Source organism: Canis lupus, chromosome 10, assembly GCF_003254725.2.
Source record: "Canis lupus dingo isolate Sandy chromosome 10, ASM325472v2, whole genome shotgun sequence".
Lineage (NCBI taxonomy): Eukaryota > Metazoa > Chordata > Mammalia > Carnivora > Canidae > Canis > Canis lupus.
Genome location: NC_064252.1, coordinates 26,880,103 through 26,904,359, shown reverse-complemented (window position 1 = coordinate 26,904,359; position 24,257 = coordinate 26,880,103). Strand labels below are relative to the sequence as shown.

The 24,257-nt window shown below is 46.5% G+C and overlaps 3 protein-coding genes across 25 annotated transcripts in view; 2 read left to right on the top strand and 1 right to left on the bottom strand.

The window, feature by feature from the left end:
- The window catches only part of FAM227A (family with sequence similarity 227 member A), a 93,752-nt gene extending 87,949 nt beyond the window's left edge, over window positions 1-5,803 (bottom strand). For 14 of the 20 annotated variants that reach the window (XR_007413453.1, XR_007413451.1, XR_007413450.1 and 11 more), the window contains exons 1-3: window positions 5,350-5,488; window positions 2,847-2,949; window positions 1,065-1,277 (exon numbers count right to left, since the gene is read on the bottom strand). Coding sequence is in view for 14 of the 20 variants with exons in the window: in XM_049115291.1 (XP_048971248.1) it covers window positions 1,065-1,206 (142 nt within the window). In the remaining 6 variants the exon portion in view is untranslated. Of the gene's footprint in view, window positions 1-1,064; window positions 1,278-2,846; window positions 2,950-5,349 lie in introns of those variants that run through there. The other 6 variants (XM_049115279.1, XM_049115292.1, XM_049115288.1 and 3 more) reach the window with 6 other exon arrangements.
- On the top strand, window positions 5,801-15,435 carry CBY1 (chibby family member 1, beta catenin antagonist). 4 transcript variants are annotated; one of them, XM_025460043.2, is made up of 6 exons: window positions 5,801-5,942; window positions 6,393-6,574; window positions 12,177-12,292; window positions 13,296-13,401; window positions 13,492-13,610; window positions 14,767-15,435. In XM_025460043.2, exons 3-6 carry the CDS (start codon window positions 12,215-12,217, stop codon window positions 14,845-14,847), a joined length of 384 nt encoding a protein of 127 aa, XP_025315828.1. In that variant the 5' UTR covers window positions 5,801-5,942; window positions 6,393-6,574; window positions 12,177-12,214; the 3' UTR covers window positions 14,848-15,435. The 4 variants fall into 4 exon arrangements, with proteins under 4 accessions (XP_025315828.1, XP_025315836.1, XP_025315844.1 ...); XM_025460051.3 differs by having other exon boundaries at window positions 5,819-5,950; XM_025460059.3 differs by lacking the exon at window positions 6,393-6,574 and having other exon boundaries at window positions 5,846-5,942.
- A 6,385-nt stretch (window positions 15,436-21,820) lies between these two features.
- Window positions 21,821-23,870, top strand: TOMM22 (translocase of outer mitochondrial membrane 22). The gene is made up of 4 exons (XM_025459808.3): window positions 21,821-21,980; window positions 22,227-22,345; window positions 22,812-22,929; window positions 23,164-23,870. The coding sequence occupies exons 1-4, from the start codon at window positions 21,864-21,866 to the stop codon at window positions 23,236-23,238; spliced, it is 429 nt and encodes a 142-aa protein (XP_025315593.3). The 5' UTR covers window positions 21,821-21,863; the 3' UTR covers window positions 23,239-23,870.
- The last annotated feature ends 387 nt before the right edge of the window (window positions 23,871-24,257 follow it).

Here is a 24,257-nt window from a genome sequence, read left to right as displayed (position 1 = left end):
CTCAATTGGTCTAGGAAATATCCTCGTAGAAGCCCCATAATCCTATCACTCCTCACTGCCTTCATATAAAGCAGAGTTCACTCCTTTTTCTATTACTCTCAAGGGTTCTTACAGATCGGAGGATACTTGACAGATGAAGATGCCAAGAAAGGACATGATAAAGCATAGGAAGTGAAATGGGTTAGTTAGGTTGAGATGAGTGAGGGATTAAGAAGAAAGAGGGGACATTAGAAAAAGACCCAGGAAAGTGAGTCTGAGAAGCAGACCCTGATGGGATCACTTGTGCTCATCTCCAGAAGGGTTTCTGAGAGGTGCAGAAGACAAGGGGATGCAGAGGGGACACCTGCAGCTTGGCTGGCAGCAGCAGGACTTGAAGGTCAATGAGCTCTTGATGAGACCAGAAGACATGGGGTTATTTATAACCTGAGAGGGTTATTTGCCAGATGAGCTCTAAGGTCCTCCAGAGATGGGCTTCTGAGGGTCCCTGGCATAGAGCTCAGAGTCAGAAGGGAGAGGAGATCAACAAAGGCAGGGCTAGAGAAGTCAGATGCTGGAAGAGGCCCGGGTGGGGGTGGGGGTGGAGTGGGGGAGGGAGGATGCCGGAAAGGGCAAACTCGAGCCCAGGTAGAAGGGCTGGCAGGTGAGAAGAGGCAAGGTCAAGCTAGTGAGATCAACAAAGTTGGGTCTTAAGCTCATTTGTCTGAGGGGCAGAGCGCTGCACCAAGACTTCTTGGTTGCTATGTATAATTCTTAGGAAAACAGAAGAGAAAGAATGAGACAATGAAGAAAATGAGCTTTCCCCCCTTCTTCTTCCCTGTTCTTTCAACAAATATTTCCACACTTCTTCTTTGGGTCCCTTCCTGATGATCTTAGTAAAATAAACTCAAACCATCTGTCATGGTCTCAGATTCTTTTGGAGGATTGGTAGGGCTTAACTAATTGAAAACAAATTAACAAGCAGATAAGGAGAGGGCCGATAACTTGGGTCACAGATGCAGACACTAGTTACACATCTGTGGCAGGTGTATTTGGTCTGAGTTGTAGACAGCACCATAGAAGGATACAGGGTGGATTGTCCTCCAGGGTCTTCCTCACAGCATTCTTCACCTTGTTCTGTGCATTGAGAGATACAGTCAGGTACTCATCCACTGGTACCATTGGCAAGGCAGTGACATTGATGACATCCATGTTACTGAAATAAGCCATTGTCCAGTTTCTTGTAAACTTAAGAGCCTCTCATTTCCTACCCCAATCTTGTTTTATGTTCAACCAGCCTCCTGGAAATCACAAACAGCATAGAACCATCTTAGAAAACACAACCACAGGGATCCCTGGGTGGTTCAGTGGTTTAGCGCCTGCCTTCAGCCCGGGGCATGATCCTGGAGTCCTGGGATTGAGCCCCACATCAGGCTCCCTGCATGGAGCCTGCTTTTCTCTCTCTCTCTTTCCGTGTGTGTCTCTCATGAATAAATAAATAAAATCTTAAAAAAAAAAGAAAACACAATCTGGCAAGCTGGGCTGATGGCGAGGCACATGCTGCAGGCAACGTGGGGAATGGAGGCAATCCTTTTGCCAAGCCCTTCTGAGGATTTCAGACATACACTCTTCCTGTTGATACCCCACCCACCCCGTTCCCATGAAAACTGTTTTAGCATTTAAAATCAGGAGACTAGAGTGCTGAAAAGGCCAGAGCTCCGGGCCGCCTAGCAAACCAGTAACCAAACTAGAAAAGACACCAAAGTCCCATCTCTCTGAGACTCTTCTGCTAAGTCAGAGATTTGGCTTAGATTCCCTAAGACCCTTTTCAGCTCTCAGATGCTATGACACTGGGTCAGTCCATCTCCTCGGCCTGAGGCTCCCGACCTACCTGAGGCTTCCTGCTCCCTCCCAGGAAACCAACCCCATCACTACTTTTCCTCCTGGCTTCAGAACACTCCAGCCGGACTGCTTTCCTGGGTCTATTGGCCAGGAGTTCGGACTACCATTCCTGGCTCTTCCATGGCCAGAGCTGGTGGCACAGGCCTGGTTCTAATGAAGTAAAAGACTCAGATGGGCCTTCAGGAAGCTCATATGTAATGGAAGGACAGAGAAAATGTAGTTTAGTGGGAAAATCGCCCCAGGGGCTCTTTCACCACATTCTCTTTTTCTCGCCTTCTGCTCCGCCTCTTTTCCCCAGCCGTGCACCCTGTATGCCTACCCCTCTGTCCTTCCTCCTGGTCCCTGCTCTGCTATGCTCCCAGCACCTCTAAGCCTTTTCACATGCTGTTCCCTCTATTCCACGCTCATCCCGAGATCTATCTTTTGGAAAACCTTCTCTTCTAAACAATGTGTTTGTTTGTTTCTTTTTAAGTAGGCTCCATGCCTCATGACCCTGAGATCAAGACCTGAGCTGAGATCCAGACCTGAGCTGATGGGCAGCCCAGTGGCTTAGCAGTTTAGCGCAGCCTTCAGCCCAGGGCCTAATCCTGGAGACCTGGGATCGAATTCCACGTTGGGCTCCCTGCATGGAGCCTGCTTCTCCCTCTGCCTTCTCTGTCTCTCTGTGTCTCTCATAAATAAATAAAATCTTAAAAAAAAAAAAAAAGTCCTGAGCTGAGATAAAGTGTCCGATACTTAACTGACTGAGCCGTCCAGGTGCCCCTCTTTTGGAAAACCTTGAAATACTCCAGGCCATTAGTTACCACCCCTCCTCTGGGAAGTTCAGAATCCTGCTTCCATCTCTCCATTACAGCACTTACAATTCTGAACCGGAATTATTTGCTTCCATAACTTTCTCCATTATGCAAATTATTAATCCCCATAGATTAGGTACTCTCAATATTTGATTCCATTTTAGACTCACTCACCATACTTCTTTCTAGTCCAAAGAAGCTTGGCGCTGTCCCAAGTCAGTTAGATTGCAAGAAAGGCTGTCCCAGGCCCAGGTCACTATTATTTCCTCCTTTTGCTCTATAGGCAAAGGGGAGAGGGTAAGGAGGCAGCAGGTGCATCGCAGGGCTTCTCACTTTCCTCCTACCTACTCCACAGCATGATTGCAAAATTATAGCATGTTCTCTGAGAAGCAGCCTTAGGGTGACTCTATCAAGAAGCCTCTTGCGGGATCCCTGGGTGGCGCAGCGGTTTGGCACCTGCCTTTGGCCCAGGGCGCGATCCTGGAGACCCGGGATCGAATCCCACGTCGGGCTCCCGGTGCATGGAGCCTGCTTCTCCCTCTGCTTCTCTCTCTCTCTCTGTGACTATCATAAATAAATAAAAATTAAAAAAAAAAAAAAAGAAGCCTCTTGCTTTAGCTTGACATTCTTACTCATGCCTTAATGGAAGAATTGGCTATTATTATGGTTCTTAAAAGAAATGCTTAAAATACATACTCTGTTCTCCTCTGAATTTTTCATCATACCTTTTTAGGTATTCTCTGAAACATGATAAGTTTTTACTGTCTCTCCTTGGGGAAGAAAAAAAGGTTGGGGGAGAAAACAATTTGCTGAATATCTAGCTCATGTACAATTTGCTGAATATCTAGCCCATGTCTCTCACTGTGCAGTTCTGGGGGCAGATGAGTGGAAGAGTAACACTCTGCCCTCGTGTGGCACAGATTCTGGCAGCTGAAATTTAAGCATATTAAACAAGTTAAAACACTGCTGACTTTGGAATCAGACGTTTGCTCTTTTTTTTTAATATATTTTATTTATTTATTCATGAGAAACACAGAGAGAGAGAGGCAGAGACACAGGCAGACGGAGAAGCAGGCTCCATGTAGGGAGTCCCATGTGGGACTCGATCCTGAGTCTCCAGGATCACGCCCTGGGCTGAAGGTGGCACTAAACTGCTGAGCCACCCTGGCTGCCCATAAATAATCTTAAAAAACAAAAACAAAAACAAAAACAAACAAACAAACAAAAACTTCAGCCGCTCAATGACAATTTACTGAGTACCCGTGAGAAGCCAGCAGTGTGCTTTTACTAGGGACCTGGTAGTGCGCTAAGCCAGACTTGATCCCTGCCCTAGTGGAGCTTATGCCTACTAAGGGAGACATGCAATAATCAAATGATTATATAAATAATTGTGAATTATTATTAGTATCCTGTGACCATTGCTTTGAAGGGAGAATGTAGTGCTATGAGATGAGCTGATATTAGGTATGGATGTAGTCAAGGCTTGAAGGAAGAAGAATAGGAGTTAATTAGATAAAGGGGAAGGATACCATTCAAGCAGACAAGAGCAAGTGTAGAAAGGTAGGAAAAGGCTAGATCTATGTGTTACAGTAGCCACCAAACATATGTGACAATTGAGCCCTTGGAATCTGGTTAGTGTCACTGAAGAACTGAAATTTTATTTATTTATTTATTTATTATTTTTAAAAGATTTTTATTTCTTTATTCGTGAGACACACACACACACACACACAGAGAGACACGGCAGAAGGAGAAGCAGGCTCCATGCAGGGAGCCAGATGTGGGAGTTGATCCTGGAACTTCAGGATCACGCCCTGAGCCAAAGGCAGGCTCTAAACCACTGAGCTACTCAGGAATTCCCAGAACTGAAATTTTAATTAATTGAAACTTAAAAACTGAAGCAGTATAAATTTAAAAACATTGATTATATGGGGGCACCTGGGTGGCTCAGCCAGTTGGACTCTTAATTTCTGATCAGGTCATGATTTCAGGATTCTGAGATCCAGCCCCAGCCCCTGTTAGGCTCTGTGCTCAGCAGTGAGTGTGCTTGGAATTCTCTCTCTACCTCTCCTTCTGCCCTTCCCCTAACTCCTGCTTGTCCTCTCTCAAATAAACAAAAAATAAATAAAAAACAATGTTGATAAGATGAAATGATAATATTTGAGACACACGAATTAAATAAAATACTCAATATAATCTGATTTTTAAAAATATTTAAAATATGGCTACTAGAAAATTCTAAATGACACATATGGCTCACATTATATTTCCATTGGATAGTGCTGGATTAAATCGCAGAGTTTGGTTCTAGGGCATAGAACTCTCCGTTTTCAATGCACTGGGGTGTAGTTGGAAGATAATTGCACTTGGAGCCAGAGGCCCACGGGATCTGGCTTTCACTGGATGGATACCTGGTGCACTCACCGGGCACCCAATAAATATCCCTTGAATGGCTCTGGGTTTATTTTTCAAATGGAACCAATAATATACACTGTTAGGACTTCGGGAGATCTGGCGTTGATTCTCGAGTAGTTCTCTGCCCTTGCTCGCTGTGTCACCTTGAAGTGGTCCCTGGGACTCAGTTCCCCCTGCTTGTAAAAGCTGAAGAGTCGGGATGTGGGGAGGTGGCAGTCTGCGCAGAGAGCAGGGCAGGTCATCGTCCGTCTGTACGTCTTACCTGGAAACATCCGCGGAATCCGACGAACTTGGGGCCGGTTCCCCCGAAAAGTTCTGGATGCCCCCACGTCCACCAGAAAGGGGTGCCCTTTGCTTTGTGGTCGGGGAGGAGGAAGAGGAAGAGGAGGGACTTCGGGGAGAGGCCCATTTTGCTACGGTGAGTCCTGGCGTTCTCAAGGCAACGCCAGGCGCAGTCACCGCTTCCACCTGTCCCACAACAATGAACGGCGGCGAGCCACCTCCGCGTCCGCTAGACGCCGTTACCACGGTGACGGCCCCGGGGGCTGGGACCAGACCAATGGGCTTGTGGGGAGGGCGAGTGTAGTTCTTCTCCCCAGTCTATGGCATGAGGAATGTAAGTGACTCCAGGAGATCGCCTCCGAAGTCGCTCTAATACACAGGAGGAGGTCCTGAAGCGTTTCTGGTGCCTCGCGTAGGCTCCCGTTGTGCACCCCCCCGCGCCGGGCACCCCTACCTTCCGCGATGGAAGAGTCCGGGGCGGGGATGCGCGTGCGCACACAGGCGGGGGGCGGAGCGGCGCCGGAGCCGTGGTCGCCGTGGGTGACGCGAATCCCTGCCGGCAGTTTCCCGCAGGTATCGGGGTGCGTTTGGAGCCGGGCTCCTGGCATGCGCAGGGTGTGAGCCCAGCGTCGCCCCAGGGCCGGAGGAGGGGTGGGACGCCCGGGCGTCTCCCCGGGGAGCCAGGGCTTTCCCCGCCGCTGGGGCGGCCCGAGGGCGCGGGACCCGGGGCAGAGGCGGGTTCACCCCAGGCCCCCACCGCCCTTCTCCAAGTGGGTTTCCCCGTTTATACACTGCGGTGGTAATTCCTCCCCGTAAATCGGCTGCAAAGGGAATTAAAGGGCGTGCGTGTGAACGTTGGTTCTGTACCGTTAGTTGAGCCCCGCGGCCCCGGATGGCAGATATCTGCGCGGCACGTACTTGGCTTAGTTCTGAACTCTTCGAGAATCCGATGAAAGCCAAAAACTGCTCCCTCACCTTCTTGTTAGATTAAAATAGGATGATGTATGTTATGGCCCATTGCAGACTGTAAAGCATTGCACAGCGATGACGTGATTATCCCCAGCGCAGAGGAGCAGACCTTCTTGGAAGCCTTCTTCCACCATTTCTCCACCGCGTGATTGGGGAGAAGTTACTTCTCTAAGCTTCAATTGTCCGATCTGGTGTCTGGGATATAGTTACTTTGATCTATATTTCTCAGGGTGGCTGTGAGTATCAAATGCGGTGGCTTTTTATAAATTGTTATCCCTGATTATAAATAAAGAAGCCCGAGGCCCAGAGAAGATTAAGTCTTAGGGTCCCAGGGGGGCTGAGCGTCAGAGCTGTGGTTGGAACCCAGATGCTCTCCATTCACTTTCTTAGAGCCGAGCCCTCTCTCCCCCGGGGAATTTCACTAGCAAGACAGCTGCCTTGGGCCAAGGGGGTCAGCTGGAACCTCTGGGGCCACACTGATGTTCCAGGATCTTAGGGTCTCAGCCAAAGTTGTTTGTGGAATATTGGATATGACTTAAAAGGCATCTCGTCCAGGCACTTCCTTTTCCTTGTCTGTAATATATTGATAGTTCTCTGCCTAAGGGTTATGAGAATTAATGAGGTCCTGAGGGAAGTGCCCCCCGTTAAAACCCTGAGGAAGAAAGTAACTTGGGGGATTAGCATGCAGTTGAAGAGCAGAGCCAGACCTGGAACTTGGTCTGTTGTGTCCAAGGGATATGCTCAGGGGTAGTATTCTTAGCACAGTTGCCGTGTTTGTGAGAACAACTTGGCTATGCATTTTTCCTTCTTCAGATGTTTCCAGGTGCTTGGAAGGACAGGCACTGCTTTTTTAGTTCTTTTAGATTCATTTGTTTTGTTTTTTTTTCGTAATTAATATATTGTTATTGTAATTTATTAAATCTAGAAGTATATTTGTTTAATGTAATTTGGTATTGAAATGTATGAAATTGCTGCCACTTGACCACTTTGTACCTATAAAATGACGATTTCTTTTTTTTAAATAAAGATTTTATTTATTCATGAGAGACACACAGAGAGAGGCAGAGACATAGGCAGAGGGAGAAATAGATGGGACTTGATCCCAGTACTCCAGGATCATGACCTGAGCCAAAGGCAGATACTCAACCACTGAGCCACCCAGGTGCCTTAAAATGACGATTTCACTTAAGCCAGTCATCCTACTCCCCTTCTCACATTTAACCACAATGAGCAGTTTGGTGTATCTTTCCAGATTTTTTTCTGTTTTTTAACATATGCACCTATATTCTTGCCCTTTTTTTTTCTGTCTTCTCTATGGCATTATAGTATACACATTGTTCTGCAACTTGCTTTTTTTTTTTTTAAAGATTTTATTTATTTATTCATGATAGACATAGAGAGAGAGAGAGAGAGGCAGAGACACAGGCAGAGGGAGCAGCAGGCTCCTTGTGAGGAGCCTGACGCGGGACTCAATCCTGGGACTCCAGGATCGCGCCCTGGGCCTAAGGCAGGCGCCAAACCACTGAGCCACTCAGGGATCCCCTGCAACTTGCTTTCTTAGTGTTACAATGTGTTGGAGTTATTTCCAGGTCAGTCCATACACAGCTGCCTCATTGTTTTTACTCGCCCTGTAGCATTCTGTTATAAGAATGTGCTGAAAAAAAAAAAAAAAAAGAATGTCCTGCAATGTATTTGGCTATACCAACCATTGGTAGACATTTTGGATTGTTTCTTATTTTTCACTGTTATCAATGGTAAAGAACATTTGTGTGTACATGTCCAATTCTTTTTGGAGGATAAATTTTTAGAAGTAGATTTGCTGGCCAAAAAATATGCACATTTAAAATTTTGCTAGGTTTTGCCTAACTGGGAAAATTATAACATCTTATGTTTCCATCTAGAGAAAATGAAAGTGTCTTTTTTCCCCACGCCCTCACCAGCATTGGATATTATTCATCATTTCAGTTTTGCCAGTATAGTGGATGAAAATGCTTCCTTTTATGATGTATCCACTTGTTATTAATACAAGGGTAATTTGATATAGACTTTTGGCCAACTGACCATGGTTGTGGACCTTGAGAAAATTGGCTGACTTCTCCACGCCCCCATCTTCTCCTCTCTGATATGGATAGGAAAATACCCACCTAATGGGATTGCTGCAAGGAATAAAAGAAATCTCTGAAGTGTGCTCAGCATTGGGTTCAACCCATGGTGGTTCTGCAGAAAGCACTAGTTTTTGTTTCTTTTCTTTTTGGAGTTAAACTCTTTCTTCCCAGATATTCCTGTTTCATTTTTGCTCTGCCCTCTACAGACGTCAGATTGTCTTCCCTCTACCACCCTTTTACTTTTCTCCAGGAGAAACAATGCCAGGGCCTTGCACTGTTTAGGATGACATGGTAGCACAACTTCAAATCTCCCCCAGCATCTTAGTCCTCACTGCTGTCCCATCCACCACCAAGCTTTGTCTGGGTCCTCGTGTTGTGCCCAGGCCCAGATGACATCCCCTAGGCTGTGGGTCTACTGTTTTTGTTTTGTTTTTTTTTAATTTATTCATGAGAGACAGAGAGAGAGCATGCGCGAGAGAGGCAGAGGGAGAAGCAGGCTCCATGCAGGGAGCCTGACGTGGGACTGGATCTTGGGACTCCAGGATCAGGCCTGAGCCGAAGGCAGGCACTAAACCGCTGAGCCACCCAGGCATCCCTCTACTGCTGTTTTTAATTACACATACACACCTACCAATGAAACTCTCATGAGCACACCTGCTCCAAATATCTTTATTTTTATTTATTTACAAAGTCATAGAGACATGATCTTCTGCATTATATATTGTAAAACCTCCAAAGAAGCTTCTAGACTTTTATCATTAATCTTAGTGATGTTAATTTCTACATCACTGAAAATAGCATGGTTTTATTGTTGTGTTCTCGTTGAGTGCATGTCTTCCTAATTCTGATGGATTCATACAATGAGTTCTGTTTCAATGATAGTTGATAGAAAACTTTGTTTCAAATGGTCTTGAGAAGTTCCCTCTTTTTTTGGCCACCTTCTTGTCACATGTGATTAATTCATTACTGTTTTTATTTCATAATGTGGTAGAGGAAGAGTTTATACCCAGGAGTAGGAAAATGGAGAGCTCTGTTTCTTTCTTTCTGTTCATTAATGCTTTTATTATGGTTATCTTTAGTCTACAGTTTCTTAGAAGGAATCTTTTTAAGCCAGTTGTGTATTATAAGTTAAAACTGGGTAATACCTGGGAAGAAATGAACCTTGACCTCTGTTTCACACCTTATACAAAAACTAATTCCAGATAATCATAGTCTTAAATGTGAAAGCGAAAACAATAGAATTTGTGGAATATATGAAAATATGACTTTGGAGTAGGCAAAAATTTCTTAAATAGGATATAAAACACTAAATATTAAATAAAATTGATTCTATTAAAATTAAGAACTTCTTTAATCAAAAAGAAGCCAATAAGAAAGCAAGAAGACAGGGTTCCGGATTGGAAGAAGATATTTTCAGTATTCTCTCTCTACAACAAAGGACTTATATTTAGAATATATATAAAAAGCCATATAGGGCAGCCCCGGTGGCACAGTGGTTTGGCGCCGCCTGCAGCCTGGGGTGTGATCCTGGAGACCCGGGATCGAGTCCCACATCGGGCTCTCTGCATGGAGCCTGCTTCTCCCTCTGTCTGTGTCTCTGCCCCTCTCTCTCTGTGCCTATGAATAAATAAATTTAAAAAATCTTAAAAAAAAACAAAAAAAAAGCCCTTACAAATCAGTAAGAAAATGATAGAAAACCCAATAGAAAAGTGGCAAAAGACTTAAACAAGCATGTCACAAAAGAGGATATCCAAATGTCTGATGACTATATGAAAAGGTGCTCAATTTAATTACTAATTGGGGGGGCGCCTGGGTGGGTCAGTGATTGAGCATTTGCCTTTGGCTCAGGTCGTGATCCCAGGGTCCTGGCATTGAGTCCTGTATCAGGCTCCCCATAGGGAACCTGCTTCTTCCTCTGCCTATGTCTCTGTTTCTCTGTGTCTCTCATGAATAAATAAATAAATGCTTTTTTTAAAAACATAACTTATTGGGGAAAGCAGTTTAAGCACAGGATGCAGTACCACTGCATACCTACCAGGATAGATAAAATGATAAAGATAGGAAATGCCAAAGTTCAAAGTAAATACACTCTTCATAAGACATATAAATTGGCTCAAACACTTTGGAAAATGATTTGGCAGTATCTCCTACAGCTGAATATATGAATGCTCTAGAACTTCACAATTCCACCCCCAGGGTGTAGGATCAGAGAAGTAGACTTACATGTACAGAAGTACATGTCCAAACATGTTCTTAGCATTTGTTTCTAATTGACAAAAACTGAAAACAATCCAAATGTCCACTTACTCAGTAGACTATCTTACTGCAATGTGAATGGACAAACTATAACTACACAGAACAGAGACAAGTCTCACAAACATGACCTCAAATGAAAAAAAAAAAAAAAAACAGAAGAAGACATCCTGCATAAATCCATGGATACAAAGCTACTAGGCGAGGCTTGCAGGGTGATGAAATGTTCTGTATCCTGATCTGGAGGCTGGCTACACAGGACTGGGGTGGCTGGGAGGGGCTTATGTGTAGTTGAAATTCATGAAGCCATACATTTATGATGTGTATACTTTTCTATGTTACACATAAATATACAAAAATATTTACCCCACCTTCCCACCCCCGAAACGGGCAGTGTCAGTAAATCAACTTCACTGGGCCTGTATGAATTGCATAGGTTGCAATCTGCTGAAGGCAAACGGTTGGCAGTGTCAGCTCTGCCATGTTGTGGGTGGGCCTCCTCCTTCCACTGGATGCCTCGCCTACCACACAGGACACGTGACCTTCTGACATAGGACTGAGTAAAGGGGCACCATTATCACTCTGAAACTGAAGTATAAATACAGCTTCGTTTCTTCACAATGGAATCTATGCAGGACCTCCTGCCCCTAGGTGTGATTCTTACCAGCATACAAGAATGAGCAGGATTGCCTTCCTTGCTCTAAACTGTAAATCTGGTGATGTCAACTTTTTTTTTTTTAATTTATTTGAGAGAGCACAAGTGGGGTGGAGGGGGGAGAGGGAGAAGCAGGTTCCCCACTGAGCAGGGAGCCCGATGTGGGGCTCGATGTCAGGACCCTGAGATCATGATCTGGGCTGAAGGCAGACACTAAACTGATGAGCCACCCAGGTGCCCTGATGATGTCAACTTGTGATGTCAACTTGTGATAAAACTTAAAATAGGCAAGTTAGGCCCTTGCCACTGGTGAGTAAGCTGTAGAGCCACACAGACCTGCACTGAAATGCTAGCTCCCACTTAGGACCTTACTCTTTCTAAACCTCATCTGTTCAATGGGATAATAAGAGAAGTAAACAAAGGGTGGCTGTGAGAATTGAGGTGTTTCATGCAAAGGGTTCATTTAGCATCCTCCCTGGCCCATAGTGAGCTCTTGGCACATGGGTGCCATCATCAGGATTGTTAAGAGCCACATGATAATGGGATCCCTGGGTGGCGCAGCGGTTTGGCCTAGGGTGCGATCTGGAGACCCGGGATCAAATCCCACGTCAGGCTCCCGGTGCATGGAGCCTGCTTCTCCCTCTGCCTGTGTCTCTGCCTCTCTCTCTCTCTCTCTCTCTCTCTGTATGACTATCATAAAAACAAAATAAAAATAAAAATAAATTTAAAAAAAAGAGCCACATGATAAGATGTATGTTTTCATGACTTAAAGATGGTGTAAGGTCACTGACCCATGTTTGTATCCGTGACATTTTCTGATGGTAGGAGAAGGGAGCATCGACCTTTCCTTCATCGGGCCAAAGATGCCTCTCTTTGGGAATACGTTCAGTCCTAAGAAAACGCCCCCTCGGAAGTCCGCTTCTCTCTCCAACCTGCATAATGTGAGTATCACTACTGGGCCAATCCCAGTGTGCAGTGACTGGAGCATCAAGCCTGGCCTCTGATGGAAAGTGTGGTCCTACAGAGGCATCCCTGTAAGGAGGACATCCTTCTGAATCACATGATTGCTATTGCTAAAAATATTTTTAACTCCTGGGATGGCTCAGTTAGGAGAGCATGCAACTCTTATCTTGGGGTCATGAGTTTGAGCCCTGTGTTGGGTGTAGAGATTACTTAAACAAATAAACTTAAAAAAATTTTTTTTAACTCCTGTTTGGAAATCATTGTCAGAGTGTGTTCAAGACCCTAGTAAGACAGTCAATCTCAGCATGATTTGCCTCTAAATGGTATTAGCCAACTTGCCTTCACTTTATTACCAAGACTTGGCCAGGAATTGATTTTAATCATGTCTAAGAATCAAATTCATTCTCAAAGGATGATGTTTTGCTACCATTAATGGCATTCAAGGTGTGTTGAAGTTCTAGATGCAGCTCCTCAAGGGCAGGGCTGGTTGCATTCATCCCAGAATCCCCCAGTCCCAGTCCTGCCACAGCCTGGTTCCTAAGTGAGTTGTAGAAACTGAAAACCACATTACAGACCAGCTACAATTACAGATTGGGTGTTAGCATTTCACACCTTTTGTGTGACCTTATCGCTCCATGGTAAGCGAGGGATATTTTAGGAGCTCACCACCTCTAAAAAGGATTTTCTACTTTATTAAACTTTATAGTAGGATTTCTTAACTATTAAGTGCCCAGCCCATGTCAAATAATTCAAATTTCGGCATATATAGTTTTTCCGGAAAACATGTATAATAAAGTGGGGTGTTTCTTCCGTTTTAAAAGTGTTTATTGTACCTTCTTTGGTTTTCTGACTTTGAACAAAAGTTATGAAATGTGCCTGATGATGATTTGAGAAAAGAAATGAGTTGCTGAGGTCGTACAGTTAGCGGGAGAGGTGCTGGGACTGGCATCTCTGGGCTCCCAGCCAATGTCTTGTCCACAGCTGGATCGATCAACCAGGGAGGTCGAGCTGGGCCTGGACTATGGAACCCCCACCATGAACCTGGCGGGCCAAAGCCTGAAGTTTGAAAATGGCCAGTGGATAGCAGGTGGGCTGACGTCCTGCGTCCTGCCATTGTTTCCAACAAGACTGTGGGAGGAAAGCCCCTGTGTAACCTTTGATTCTGTCCTTCCACCAGAGACGGGGATTAGCGAAGATGTGGACCGGAGGGAGGCTCAGCGGCTCCGCAGGCGGAACCAGCAGTTGGAGGAAGAAAACAATCTCTTGAGGCTAAAGGTGGACATCCTGCTGGACATGGTGAGGAGGGCAATGGAAGGGATCCCTAGGCTTTCCTTTCAGGGAGGCCCCACCGAGGGGCCATTCCATCCAGCCGATACCCCTAAATGCCCATTTGCCCCCTGGTAAGTTGCTTGGAATCCAAAGATGGAAGTTAGCCAGAGTCCCTACTTGCCAGGCCTCACAAGTCTAGCAGGGAGATGGACAATAGACACAGTGACAGTGCTCTCTGGGTAAGAGCAACACTTGGAGTCTCTGCAGCTGTGGCATCAGCACGTGGGAGAGAGCAGGTCCTTCTGCTGAGTCAGGAGGGTCGCAGAGGAAGGGATGTCTGAGCTGAATGTGGAAGAATAAAGCGAGGCACAGAGGGTGGGATGAAGGCATTCCAGGCAGAAAGGCTTGGCGGTGCCCCGTACCTGACCGGGGCAGGAGAGGCTGTGCCGTCACAGGTCCTGGAGCTAACCCTCCTGGTTCCTCGTGTGGCTCCACCACTGGCTTTGTAACTTTAGCAAATGGTTTCAATGCTCCTGTGTAGAAACTTAGTTTCAATCAATACAGTAGGCACAATAACAGGATCTGCCTTGTGCTGAGTTAATAATCTACATAAAGCACTTGGAATAGAGAATTGCCCAGAAGCGTAGCTCTTTTTTTCCCCCGCAGTAAGCTGACCTCTGATTTGGAGAGTAAAGTTTCTGTCCCTGTCCTAAATATCTTCCATCTTCTACTCTAAAGTCCACTGAACCATCCTAGTGAGGGAAATGGCATTCTTTTTCAAACATTTTCCCCCCTAATCACCATTATGTGAGCTATAGCTCAGAAACAACTCAGACGCTAATTCTTTATCCTTAAAATGGCCCATTATCTGCCTTTTTCATGCCCTGAGGGCTGCTGTCTTTAAGGCAGTGAATGCCCTGCGATCAATTGTAGGTGACCAAAATGTCAGTGTGGAGACAGTGGGTTGTGACTGTTCTTTTTGTACTGGCGGCCCGGGTTGCCAGGTGGTTGATTCTGCCCAAGTCAAAGGAATTCCTGTGGGAAAGGTCAGGGTAGTGTGAGAGAGAGGCCATGGGGGCCTTTTCCCGGTGCATGCAGCTGCCCTTGCTGGCAGATCACAGCCCAGAGGGGTCCTTCTTTCTGCTGGATCCTTCTTTCTAATGGTCTGCTGCCCTAATTTCAGCTGTCTGAGACCACTGCCGAGTCCCACTTAATGGAGAAGGAATTGGAGGAGCTGAAGAGCATCAGTCACAGGAGGAAATGAATCACCCTGAAGACATTTGTCAGGAGGAAAGGGAGAAGCCCATCGACCAGAGGAGGGGGATGTGGCTGAGAGTTTTTTGTAGCTGAACTACTGGATCAGGTCCTGGGAGAGAGTGTCATATAGTGGGGCCCAAAGGCACTGGCCACATCGGGTTGGCAGCGGGAAGGTACAGCATATTGGCAGAAACCAGGACTCCAGTCCAGGGCGGTAAGCAGGAACGAGCCCTGGGGTGCTGTCCAGGGGTTACTTCACGTACGAATGGGCCATCCCGGGCTCCCTCTCCCTGGACTGATGCTGTTTGCCGAAGCCACTGGAGTTCACTGTCTCACCCCTCATGCTGGTGTTGGGGCTATGGCACCAGTCGTTCTAAAGAGCCCTGTATTAGGGGCCTAGGATGAATGGCCCTCCCAGTTCTCTGCCTCCCAGGCTACTCTGTCCTTTAAAGAATACTCATTCTACAAATTTACAACCTCTTCTGGCTTCAGCCTCTCAGTGGCAGGCACCAGCTTCCCTTGGCAAACACTATATTTTTGTGCTACTTTCCTGTTCACACTACTTTCTAAGAATTAAATGATGATATGCAATTGATCTGTGGCCCAAGAGACTGAGAAATGGCAGCAGCAGTTCTCGAAGAAGTAAATGGAGCCTGGAGTCTAAACCTCTGTTTGGCTGTCCAGGGACAGAATTTGTAAGTTGTGGGGAAATGTCACCATCGCAGAAGCATTCCAGCTTCCTGGGCATTGGCAGAGGCTGACTGGAACAGAATCTCTTTGCCCAAATTCCTCTGAAGTCGTTCAGAGGTTTGGGACTAGCTCCGACCTGGCAGGGACCGAGTGGTTAGGTGGGGGGCTCATTCCTAGAGAGGGAATTTGTGCCTAAGTCAGTGTGAGCCAAGCTGCTGTGGCTGGAGGAGAGAGTCAATAAGAGAGAACTCAGCTCCCAAAGTTAAGGGGGGAAGGCACGGAGATGGGGACAGAGACCCCAGGGCTTTAGCCTGGGGTCAGCGGTTTCTGAAAGCCTGTTAATTGCATAGGACATGACTCAGCACCTTGCCATCCTCCTGTTGTCTTCCTCTGCTCAGCCCTGTAAAGCGGGGACTGACAGCAGGTGTCCTTGCAGGTCAGGAACCAGATTCCTGGAGGTTCAGAAACTGGTCCAGAATCCTACAGCAGAAGTGTGAGAGTTTACTGATTGCCAGCTTCTGGTGAAAGGGAGGGGCTGGTGGGGGACGGCCTCTAATGGGCCAGCTCAAGGGGAGATAGAGAAAAGCTCCAGCCCTTAACTTCACTTTCTGATACAGGAGAGGATAACTCAGAAGCAATTGGAGACTACAAATGTAAGCAGGATGTAAATCTCCAGGTACAAATAATGGGAGCAGTTGAAAGTTGGCTTATTCTCAGTCTGGTATTGTTGGCAACCATTTATTGAGTGCCCTTGATGCCGGACACCTATTGCTAAATCTCATAGAATTCAGGTTGGTTATTGTCCCTTGCTTTTATTTATTTTTTTAAAGATTTTATTTTTTTATTTATTCATGAGAGACACACAGAGAGGCCAGAGATATAGGCAGAGAGAGAAGCAGGCTCCATGTGGGGAGCCCGATGTGGGACTTGATCCCAGGACTCCAGGATCACTCCCTGGGCCTAAGGCAGATGCTCAACTGCTGAGCCACCCAGGGATCCCTCGTTCCTTGCTTTTAGATGAATAATGAACCCCCTCAAGGTGACACAGCTGGAGGGAATGGAGCCCGGACCAAGACCTTGGGAATCAGGGGTGGATTTCGTTGTCAAAATGATGTGGGTCTCCACATCGCCCCGCCATCTGAGAGGGCTGAGCCATTATGTGGGACAGTTCTGCATCCAGAAGGACTTTTATTTATTTTTTTAAAGATGTATTTATTTTAGAGAGAGAATGTGCAGCAGGAAGGGGCAGAGGGAGAAGAGAGAGAACTTTCACCAGACTCCCTGCAGAGCACAGAGCCCAACACAGGGCTCAGTCTTAGAACTCTTGAGATCATGACTTGAGCTGAAATCAAGAATCGGACACTCAAACTGACTGAGCCACCCAGGTGCCCCAATCAGTTTTTAGAAAGGATCCTCTGGCTTCTGTGTGAAGAGAAGAGAGTGAAAGGGGCCAGGCTGGGACTAGGCAGGTGGCAGGAGAGGAGGTGAAGTGGTCGGATTCTGGACTGAAGTGAAGGTGGAGCCCACCAGTGTTTACTGATGGATGTGGGGTCTCTAGGCGAAAAGAGGAAGGTCGCCGTTTCTCACCACCCCAACCCTTGTGTTTTTTCCCCCGCTGAGATGCTATCTATGTTCAGGTTCTTACTTTTCTAGTCAGAAACATCCTTCAGGTTCCGGTTAAGTTCTTCCTCCTTCAAAGCCTTTATTAACCAAATCTGTTACTTAGAGGCCATGCAAGGAAATTGTGCTATTATCTCCTTGACGTTATCTCTTGTGATACTACCAACAATTTTGCAAATTGCTGTGCTGCATGTCAGGGGGAGCAGTTATGGAGGAGCTACACCAAAGCTCTGGGCGTGTCAGGGAGTGGGTGCAGGCTTAGGCAGGCAGAGTCGAACAGTTTGAGGCCTCACAAGGGGTCCATCTGCACAAGAGTACAGATACCTGCTCGTGTGTGTTCCTTATGGGAGGGCCTTACAGCTTCCCTGAGATTCTCAGCAGGATCTCTGCCTCCCCACAGACCCACAGCAAGAACTGCTGTATCACCAATTTCAAGTTCTGGCAGGACAGAAGCAGGAAAGGCAAAATCATGGACTTGAGGGATGGGGTAGGAAAGGAGTTCCTGGCCAGGGTTCCAGAACACCCCATCTCCATGTCCATCCAGATGGAAGAATCAGCTGTGCGCCCTCAAGAGGCATCCACACTCCTTCCTTAGCACCTCTGCTGGTCTCCTTACTCTCCCACCGTGTCCCCTGGCCTGGCATCAGTCGTGTCTTACATGGTCTTTGCTGCCTTTCAGCATTTTTCCCTGAAACCTTTAGTGAAGCCACTCCGATTTCCCCTCTTCCTCTCCAGCAGCTCCTCCTTGAACCTCTTTAGGTGGGGAAAGAAGGCTCCCCTTCCCCCCATCTTTCTTTTTCTCTCTTTTTTGGTAGTTCTAAATTTCTATTTGTTTTTTATTTATTTTTAAAGATTGTACTTATTTATTCATGATAGACAGAGAGAGGCAGAGACACAGGCAGAGGGAGAAGCAGGCTCCTCGCTGGGAGCCCTATGTGGGACTGGATCCCAGGATGCTGGGATCACAACCTGAGCCAATGACAGACGTTTAACCATGAAGCCATCCAGGCATCCCTTCTATTTGTTTGTTTTTTAAAGATTTTATTTATTTATTTAAGGTTTTATTTATTCATGAGAGACACAGGTAGAGAGAGAAGCAGGCTCCGTGCAGGGAGCCCAATGCGGGGGAGCCCAATGCGGAACTCGATCCCAGGGCTCCAGGATCACGCCCTGAGACAAAGGCAGACACCCAATGGCTGAGCCACCCAGGCGTCCCCTTTCTTTTTGTTTTTTAATTTTTTTCTATCAAGGCAAAATACATATAATGTAAAATTTACCATCTTAACCATTTTTTAAAAAAGATTTTATTTATTTTTGAGAGAGAGAGAAAAAGAGCATAATGTGGGAGACAGAGGGAGAAGGAGAAGCAGGCTCTCTGCTTAGCGAGGAGCCCTATGCAAGGCTTGACCCCAGGACTCTGGGATTATGACCTGACTGAAGACAGATATTTAACCGACTGAGCCACCCATGCGCCCCCATTTTAACCATTTTTAGTTAGACATTTTTTTTTTTAAAGATTTTATTTATTTATTCATGAGAGAGGCAGAGACACAAGGCAGAGGGAGAAGCAGGCTCCATGCAGGGAGCCTGACATGGGACTCGATCCTGGGTCTCCAGGATCATGCCCTGGGCCAAAGGTACTGCCAAACCACTGAGCCACCTGGGCTGCCCTAATTAGATATTTCATTGCTACTGAATACATTCATAATGTCATATACCCATCACTACCATCCATCTCTAGACACTTCATGTTGTAAAGCTGAAACTATATCTATCAGACAGTAATTTCCTTTTTTTTTTTTAATATTTTATTTATTCATGAGAACACACACAGAGAGGCAGAGACACAGGCAGAGGGAGAAGCAGGCCCCATGCAGGGAGCCCGATGTGGGACTCGATCCCAGGACTCCAGGATCACGCCCTGGGCTGAAGGTGGCGCTAAATCACTGAGCCACCCGGGCTGCCCTAATTCCCCATTTTGTAACTGAACCCAAATTCATGTGCCCGATGCAAGGTAAAACTGATCGCTGAGAGCTTGAGTGTACAGTAAAGCAAGAGTCTATTCTCAAGGCAGCCAGATGAGAAGACAAGCCTCAAGTCCACCCCCCTGAAGCAGGAGGGCCAGGTCTTTTTGTTTGTTTGTTTGTTTGTTTTTTTAGGGCCAGGGGTTTTTCAAATCTAGTGGAAAAGGGTCTGAGTAAGGGGGAGAGAAACTACGTGACTCAAAATCAGACAAAGGAAGTTATGAAGTAAGGGAGGGTTAACTGCATTTTGTTGGGCTCTAAGGGGAGGTCAGTGCCCTGACTGGTTCCAGCTGGCTTTGTGATGAAACCTTGAGTTCTGCAAAACATTGAATTAACACTGAATTATTATGGTGTCATGCATAAATAGTATCTTCTGGAAACATGGTGGCAGACAGTATTCTGAAAACCAGCAGAATTTTGAATATTCTCTGAGAAGTCCCAGCTGCCTTGGCCAACCTGTGAACTCTTTGGTTGGCCATTTCAGTTTTCCTCTCCTCCAGGCCCTGGCAACTGCCTGTCTACTGTCTATGATTGCCACTAAGTACTCGCTGACCTTGAAATGTCTGATTCCACAGGGTCCCAGCCTTTGGCTTCCTTTCTCACTTTGCCTTCTCTAGGCCAACACACCTCTCCCAAGGCTTTCAATACTCTGTACTGCATGATTCCCTTTCTTCTTATCTCTTTGCAGTGATCTAAATATTGAAAGTTTTTTTATTCTTAAACATTTATTTTTTCTAAAGATTTATGTATTTAATAGAATAAGCAGGAAGGAGGGGCAGAGGGAGAAGTAGCTCCCCGCTGAGCAGGGAGCCAGACATTGAACTGGATCCCAGGACTCTGAGATCATGACCTGAGCCAAAGGCAGATGCCCAACTAACTGAGCCACCCAGGTGTTTTGTTTTTGTTTTGTTTTTTTTAATCATATATTGCTCTTGTGAATATAAACAAAATTAGTTGGTTAAAGTTTTCCTAAAACCTCTCCACATTAGTATCATGACTTTCCACTTAGAGGCATTAATCCCTGTACCTTGCATCTAAGATTGCCTTCTCTAGGGGTGCCTGGCTGGCTCAGTTGGTAGAGCTTGCAGCTCTTGATCTTAGGGTTGTGAGTTCATGCCCCAGGTTGGGTGTGGAGCCTACTTTAAAAAAGAGAAAGAGGGGCAGCCCCAATGGCTCAGCGGTTTAGTGCCGCCTTCAGCCTGGGGCCTGATCCTGGAGTCCTGGATCTCCCTCCCTGCATGGAGCCTGCTTCTCCCTCTGCCTGTGTCTTTGCCTCTCTCTCTCTCTCTCTCTCTCTCTCTCTCTCTGTCTTTCACAAATAAATAAAATCTTAAAAAGAAAAAAAAGATAGCCTTCTTTACCTTCAAGAGTGTTGGTCTTCAGCATTCCCTAAAAGAGCCTACAAGAGAACTGAAAACCATTGGTACTGGGTTCTTAAGCTACCCTTACATTTATGTAGTGCTAGCCAACTTAAGCAATTTTAACAAATGCAAAAGAGCATAATTCATAAGTGTACAATCTGATAGATTGTCTAAAATGAACGCACCCAGGTAAACACCACCTAAGTCAAGAAATAGAACTTTACCAGCACCCCAGAAGCCGCTGTCCTGCCCCTTACCAAATATCCCCTCCAAGGTATTCAAAGGGAATCACTAATCCTGATCATAGATTGGGTTTGCCGTTTTTTGTTTTTTTTTTTTTTAACTTTTTGTAATGGAAAAATAAAGTAGGTACCCTTTTATTGTCAGGGCTTCCCTGTTCAGAGCTGAAAAGGACCAAGGATTATTACAGGAGGAAGTGCAAACCTACCTGCTCCTTGTTATGTGGGCACAGGACAAAGGACATCATCATGCCTCAGATAGAGATGACTGTTCAGTCCTGAGATTCCCTGATCTCACAGTCAGCTGGTCAAAGTGTCTATCAAATCACCCTTGCATTAAGAACTTGTGTGGCCCCTTATAAAAAGAAGCATTTAACCCATCAAGGCAAAAAATCAAAATATAGATAATACCTAAGGCTGGGGATGGTGTGGGGGAAAAGAACACTTCCATTTACAATTATGAAAGTATATGATATAATTTTGAGGGTAATTATCTAATATCTAGCAAAATACTAAATGTTCGTGCTTTTTGGCCAGCAAACACTTGTAGAAATCTATCCTCCAGGAAGACTTGCAGCACCCCAGTACTGTGCCTCAACTTCCTCATTTCTAAACGAGGGATGATAGTACATAGCTCAGTGGGCTGCTGTGATGATTGAGTACACACACACACACACACACACACACACACACACACACACAATGTGAGTACTTAAGTGCTTACTCTTGCCTGTCTTAGTACATAGGTACTGTTCACTTGACGTTTTCCCGAAAGACCAATAAACCTCCAAATATCTAACTCCTACCAAGTAACACACCCCTCGGGAAAATGAGACTGGGTTATGTTTGTCTCAGTGTGACCCCTGGGAGCTTATTAAGATGCAGGTTTCTGGGTCCATCCTAAACCGAAGAGAACTACCGCGGAAGCAGTTTCCTAGGTGTTTCTTTCTTGACCGAAAGCCGAGGTCGGCCGGCCAGAAGGTGTCGCTCTCCCCAGCACCTCGGCCTCCGGCTCCCGGAAGAGCCGCTCTGCCCGCCAGGGGCGCTCACTCGTCTCCTCTCTTCCGCTTCCGGTGTTCCCCCGCAGCCATGGCCGCCGCCGCCGCCGCTGGCGGCCCTGGGGTGCCCCTGTCCCCGGACGAATTGCTTCCGAAAGGCGATGCCGAGAAGACCGAAGAGGAGCTGGAGGAGGAAGACGACGAGGAGGTACTGGGGCCCTGCGGTGTGGGACGGGGCGCGAGGTTGCGGGCGGGGAGCGGCCCACCCGGGGGTGTGAGCCCCGCGTGCTGCGGGCTTCGGACGGAGGCGCGTCGCGGGGCCCGGAGAGGTCGGGGGGGAGGTGTCTTCACCAGGAGGCGGGGTTAGGGCCCCCACCGGGCTGGGGGGGGGTGCCCTCGCCCCAGGGGGTTGTTGCCGTTGCTTGGATCAAGACCCGCGTCGCCTCCACCACAGCTAGATGAGACCCTGTCGGAGAGACTGTGGGGTCTGACGGAGATGTTCCCAGAGAGGGTCCGGTCCGCGGCTGGAGCCACTTTTGATCTCTCTCTCTTTGTGGCTCAAAAAATGTACAGGTAAGGGACGAAGTTAGAGACGTTGGGGTGTGCCTGGGGTGACTGAAGTTCCGTGAACGAACCTGGGCTTCGCAAGTAGCAGACCGGGGTTGGAGGCCAGCCTGCTACCTAGATCCCTGAGTGACCTTGGGCGGGTGGGTACCTTAACCTTTCTTGGTCCCAATTTCCTCTTTCCTAAAGTGGCAGTTCTTATGGGGCAGGGTCATTGGGAGATCGGTTCACATCACGTGAGGTAATTAATGTGCTGAATGAGTAGCTTTGTAAGTACTCAGAATCTTAGAAGTGCCATCACTGGATGAACGGCCGGAAAAACTGCTCGTCCTGTTTCTGGTGGGAGTGCGGTGCAAGTTTGGGGTAGAACACACCAATGGAAGACATGGGAGAGGGAGAGGTTTGGTTACTGGGTCCTTCTTGGTGGAGTGATCTGTTTTTGTGTGTCTCTGTCATAATCACACTCCCTCTGCAGGTTTTCCAGGGCAGCCTTGTGGATTGGGACCACTTCCTTCATGATCCTGGTTCTTCCTGTTGTCTTTGAGACTGAGAAGTTGCAAATGGAGCAGCAGCAACAACTGCAGCAGAGGCAGGTGAGCCCAGTCCCTGGGCTTGTTGTCAGTGGTGGAGATGCAAGTTGTTGATTTCCTTGCACCGGGTAGACCAGCAGTTATGTGTGGGTAGAGATTGGGGTCCCGCCCATGTTCTTCTAGGTGCTGCCTGACTCTGCTCAGCAGTTTGTGTAGACCTGGTCTGCCTTGTCAGGTGTAGTGAAAATGCAATCCCTAGGCTTGTATGATCCTTATACTCCTCCTTTTCTTTTTCAGATACTTTTAGGGCCTAACACAGGGCTCTCAGGAGGAATGCCAGGAGCTCTACCTTCACTTCCTGGAAAAATCTAGATTGCTACTGCTACATGACTTGTCTTGGGACAAGTTTGAAAATTCAATAGTGTTTGAACTGCTGATTATTTGGATTCCCTTTTTTTTAATTTTAAACTTTGGCACATTGCTCTATCTAAACCTGGTGGGGAGAATTCTCCCCAGTGTCTCACGGAGACTCCCAACTTGCAACTGTGCCCTCCACGCTGTCCCATTTCTTCTGTTCTCACTCTGATAGCAAGAGTGCAGCAATGCAGACGGTTACTCCAGCTCTGGCCTTCTATCCCCTTTCTCACTAAATCACTTATGACCGGAGGATCTCACTATCCCATTGTGGCATAGGAACTGATGCCACTGGGAAGGAGGTACCCCTCACCATTTTTATTTTTAAGCATGGAGATGTTGGGGAGGGACATGCACACAATATGAAACACAATGCATTACAGCCGTAGTGTAAAGCAGCCACTGTGAATTTCTGTGTTGGAAAGGAGGGAGGGCCGGGCAGCAGCTTCAACCACAGGATGGGGACTGTGGAGGACAGAGCAGCAGCTCATTTCCTCTGCCCGTTTTGGCTATGAGAGACCTGTCTAAAAAAGAAAAAAAGTAAGTGCTCACTTTTTGTATTTAAATATTAAAAATTATTCCAATGGAAAGTGTCATCTATGTACTTGTGATATACATCTTGAAATCATTTATTTAGACTGCTCCTCACATTTTTTTCTCACTAAGCTAGCGCTAGCATTTAACACCTATTTGACTCCTTAGGTCCAAGTTAGTTAAACTTCCAAAAGTGAAAAAGGTCATTTTTGGCTAAGAACCTCTTAATAGCAATCTTTGCCCTGAATTCAGGCTAATCCTTTTCAGATCTGCCAACAAAGGAGTCGGTCCATGTACTTGTACAGTTTACAGTGACATACAGTCATAAAGAATTCTAGGGAATGACATAGTACTAATTTCTGATCTAGGGAGGGGGTGGCAAACAGAACTTCTTTGGTTTGGTCTTTTAAAAATGACAAGCTGACTATGAATCCAACTATAGT

Excerpts from the sequence above, each read along its gene's own strand:
- CBY1 (XM_025460043.2), top strand. The coding sequence starts at position 12,215 with ATGCCTCTCTTTGGGAATACGTTCAGTCCTAAGAAAACGCCCCCTCGG. Across the intron at positions 13,402-13,491 it reads AAATGGCCAGTGGATAGCAG|AGACGGGGATTAGCGAAGAT; the intron begins GTGGGCTGACGT and ends TCCTTCCACCAG. Across the intron at positions 13,611-14,766 it reads TGGACATCCTGCTGGACATG|CTGTCTGAGACCACTGCCGA; the intron begins GTGAGGAGGGCA and ends CCCTAATTTCAG.
- TOMM22 (XM_025459808.3), top strand. The coding sequence starts at position 21,864 with ATGGCCGCCGCCGCCGCCGCTGGCGGCCCTGGGGTGCCCCTGTCCCCG. Across the intron at positions 21,981-22,226 it reads AGGAGGAAGACGACGAGGAG|CTAGATGAGACCCTGTCGGA; the intron begins GTACTGGGGCCC and ends CCTCCACCACAG. Across the intron at positions 22,930-23,163 it reads AACAACTGCAGCAGAGGCAG|ATACTTTTAGGGCCTAACAC; the intron begins GTGAGCCCAGTC and ends TTTCTTTTTCAG.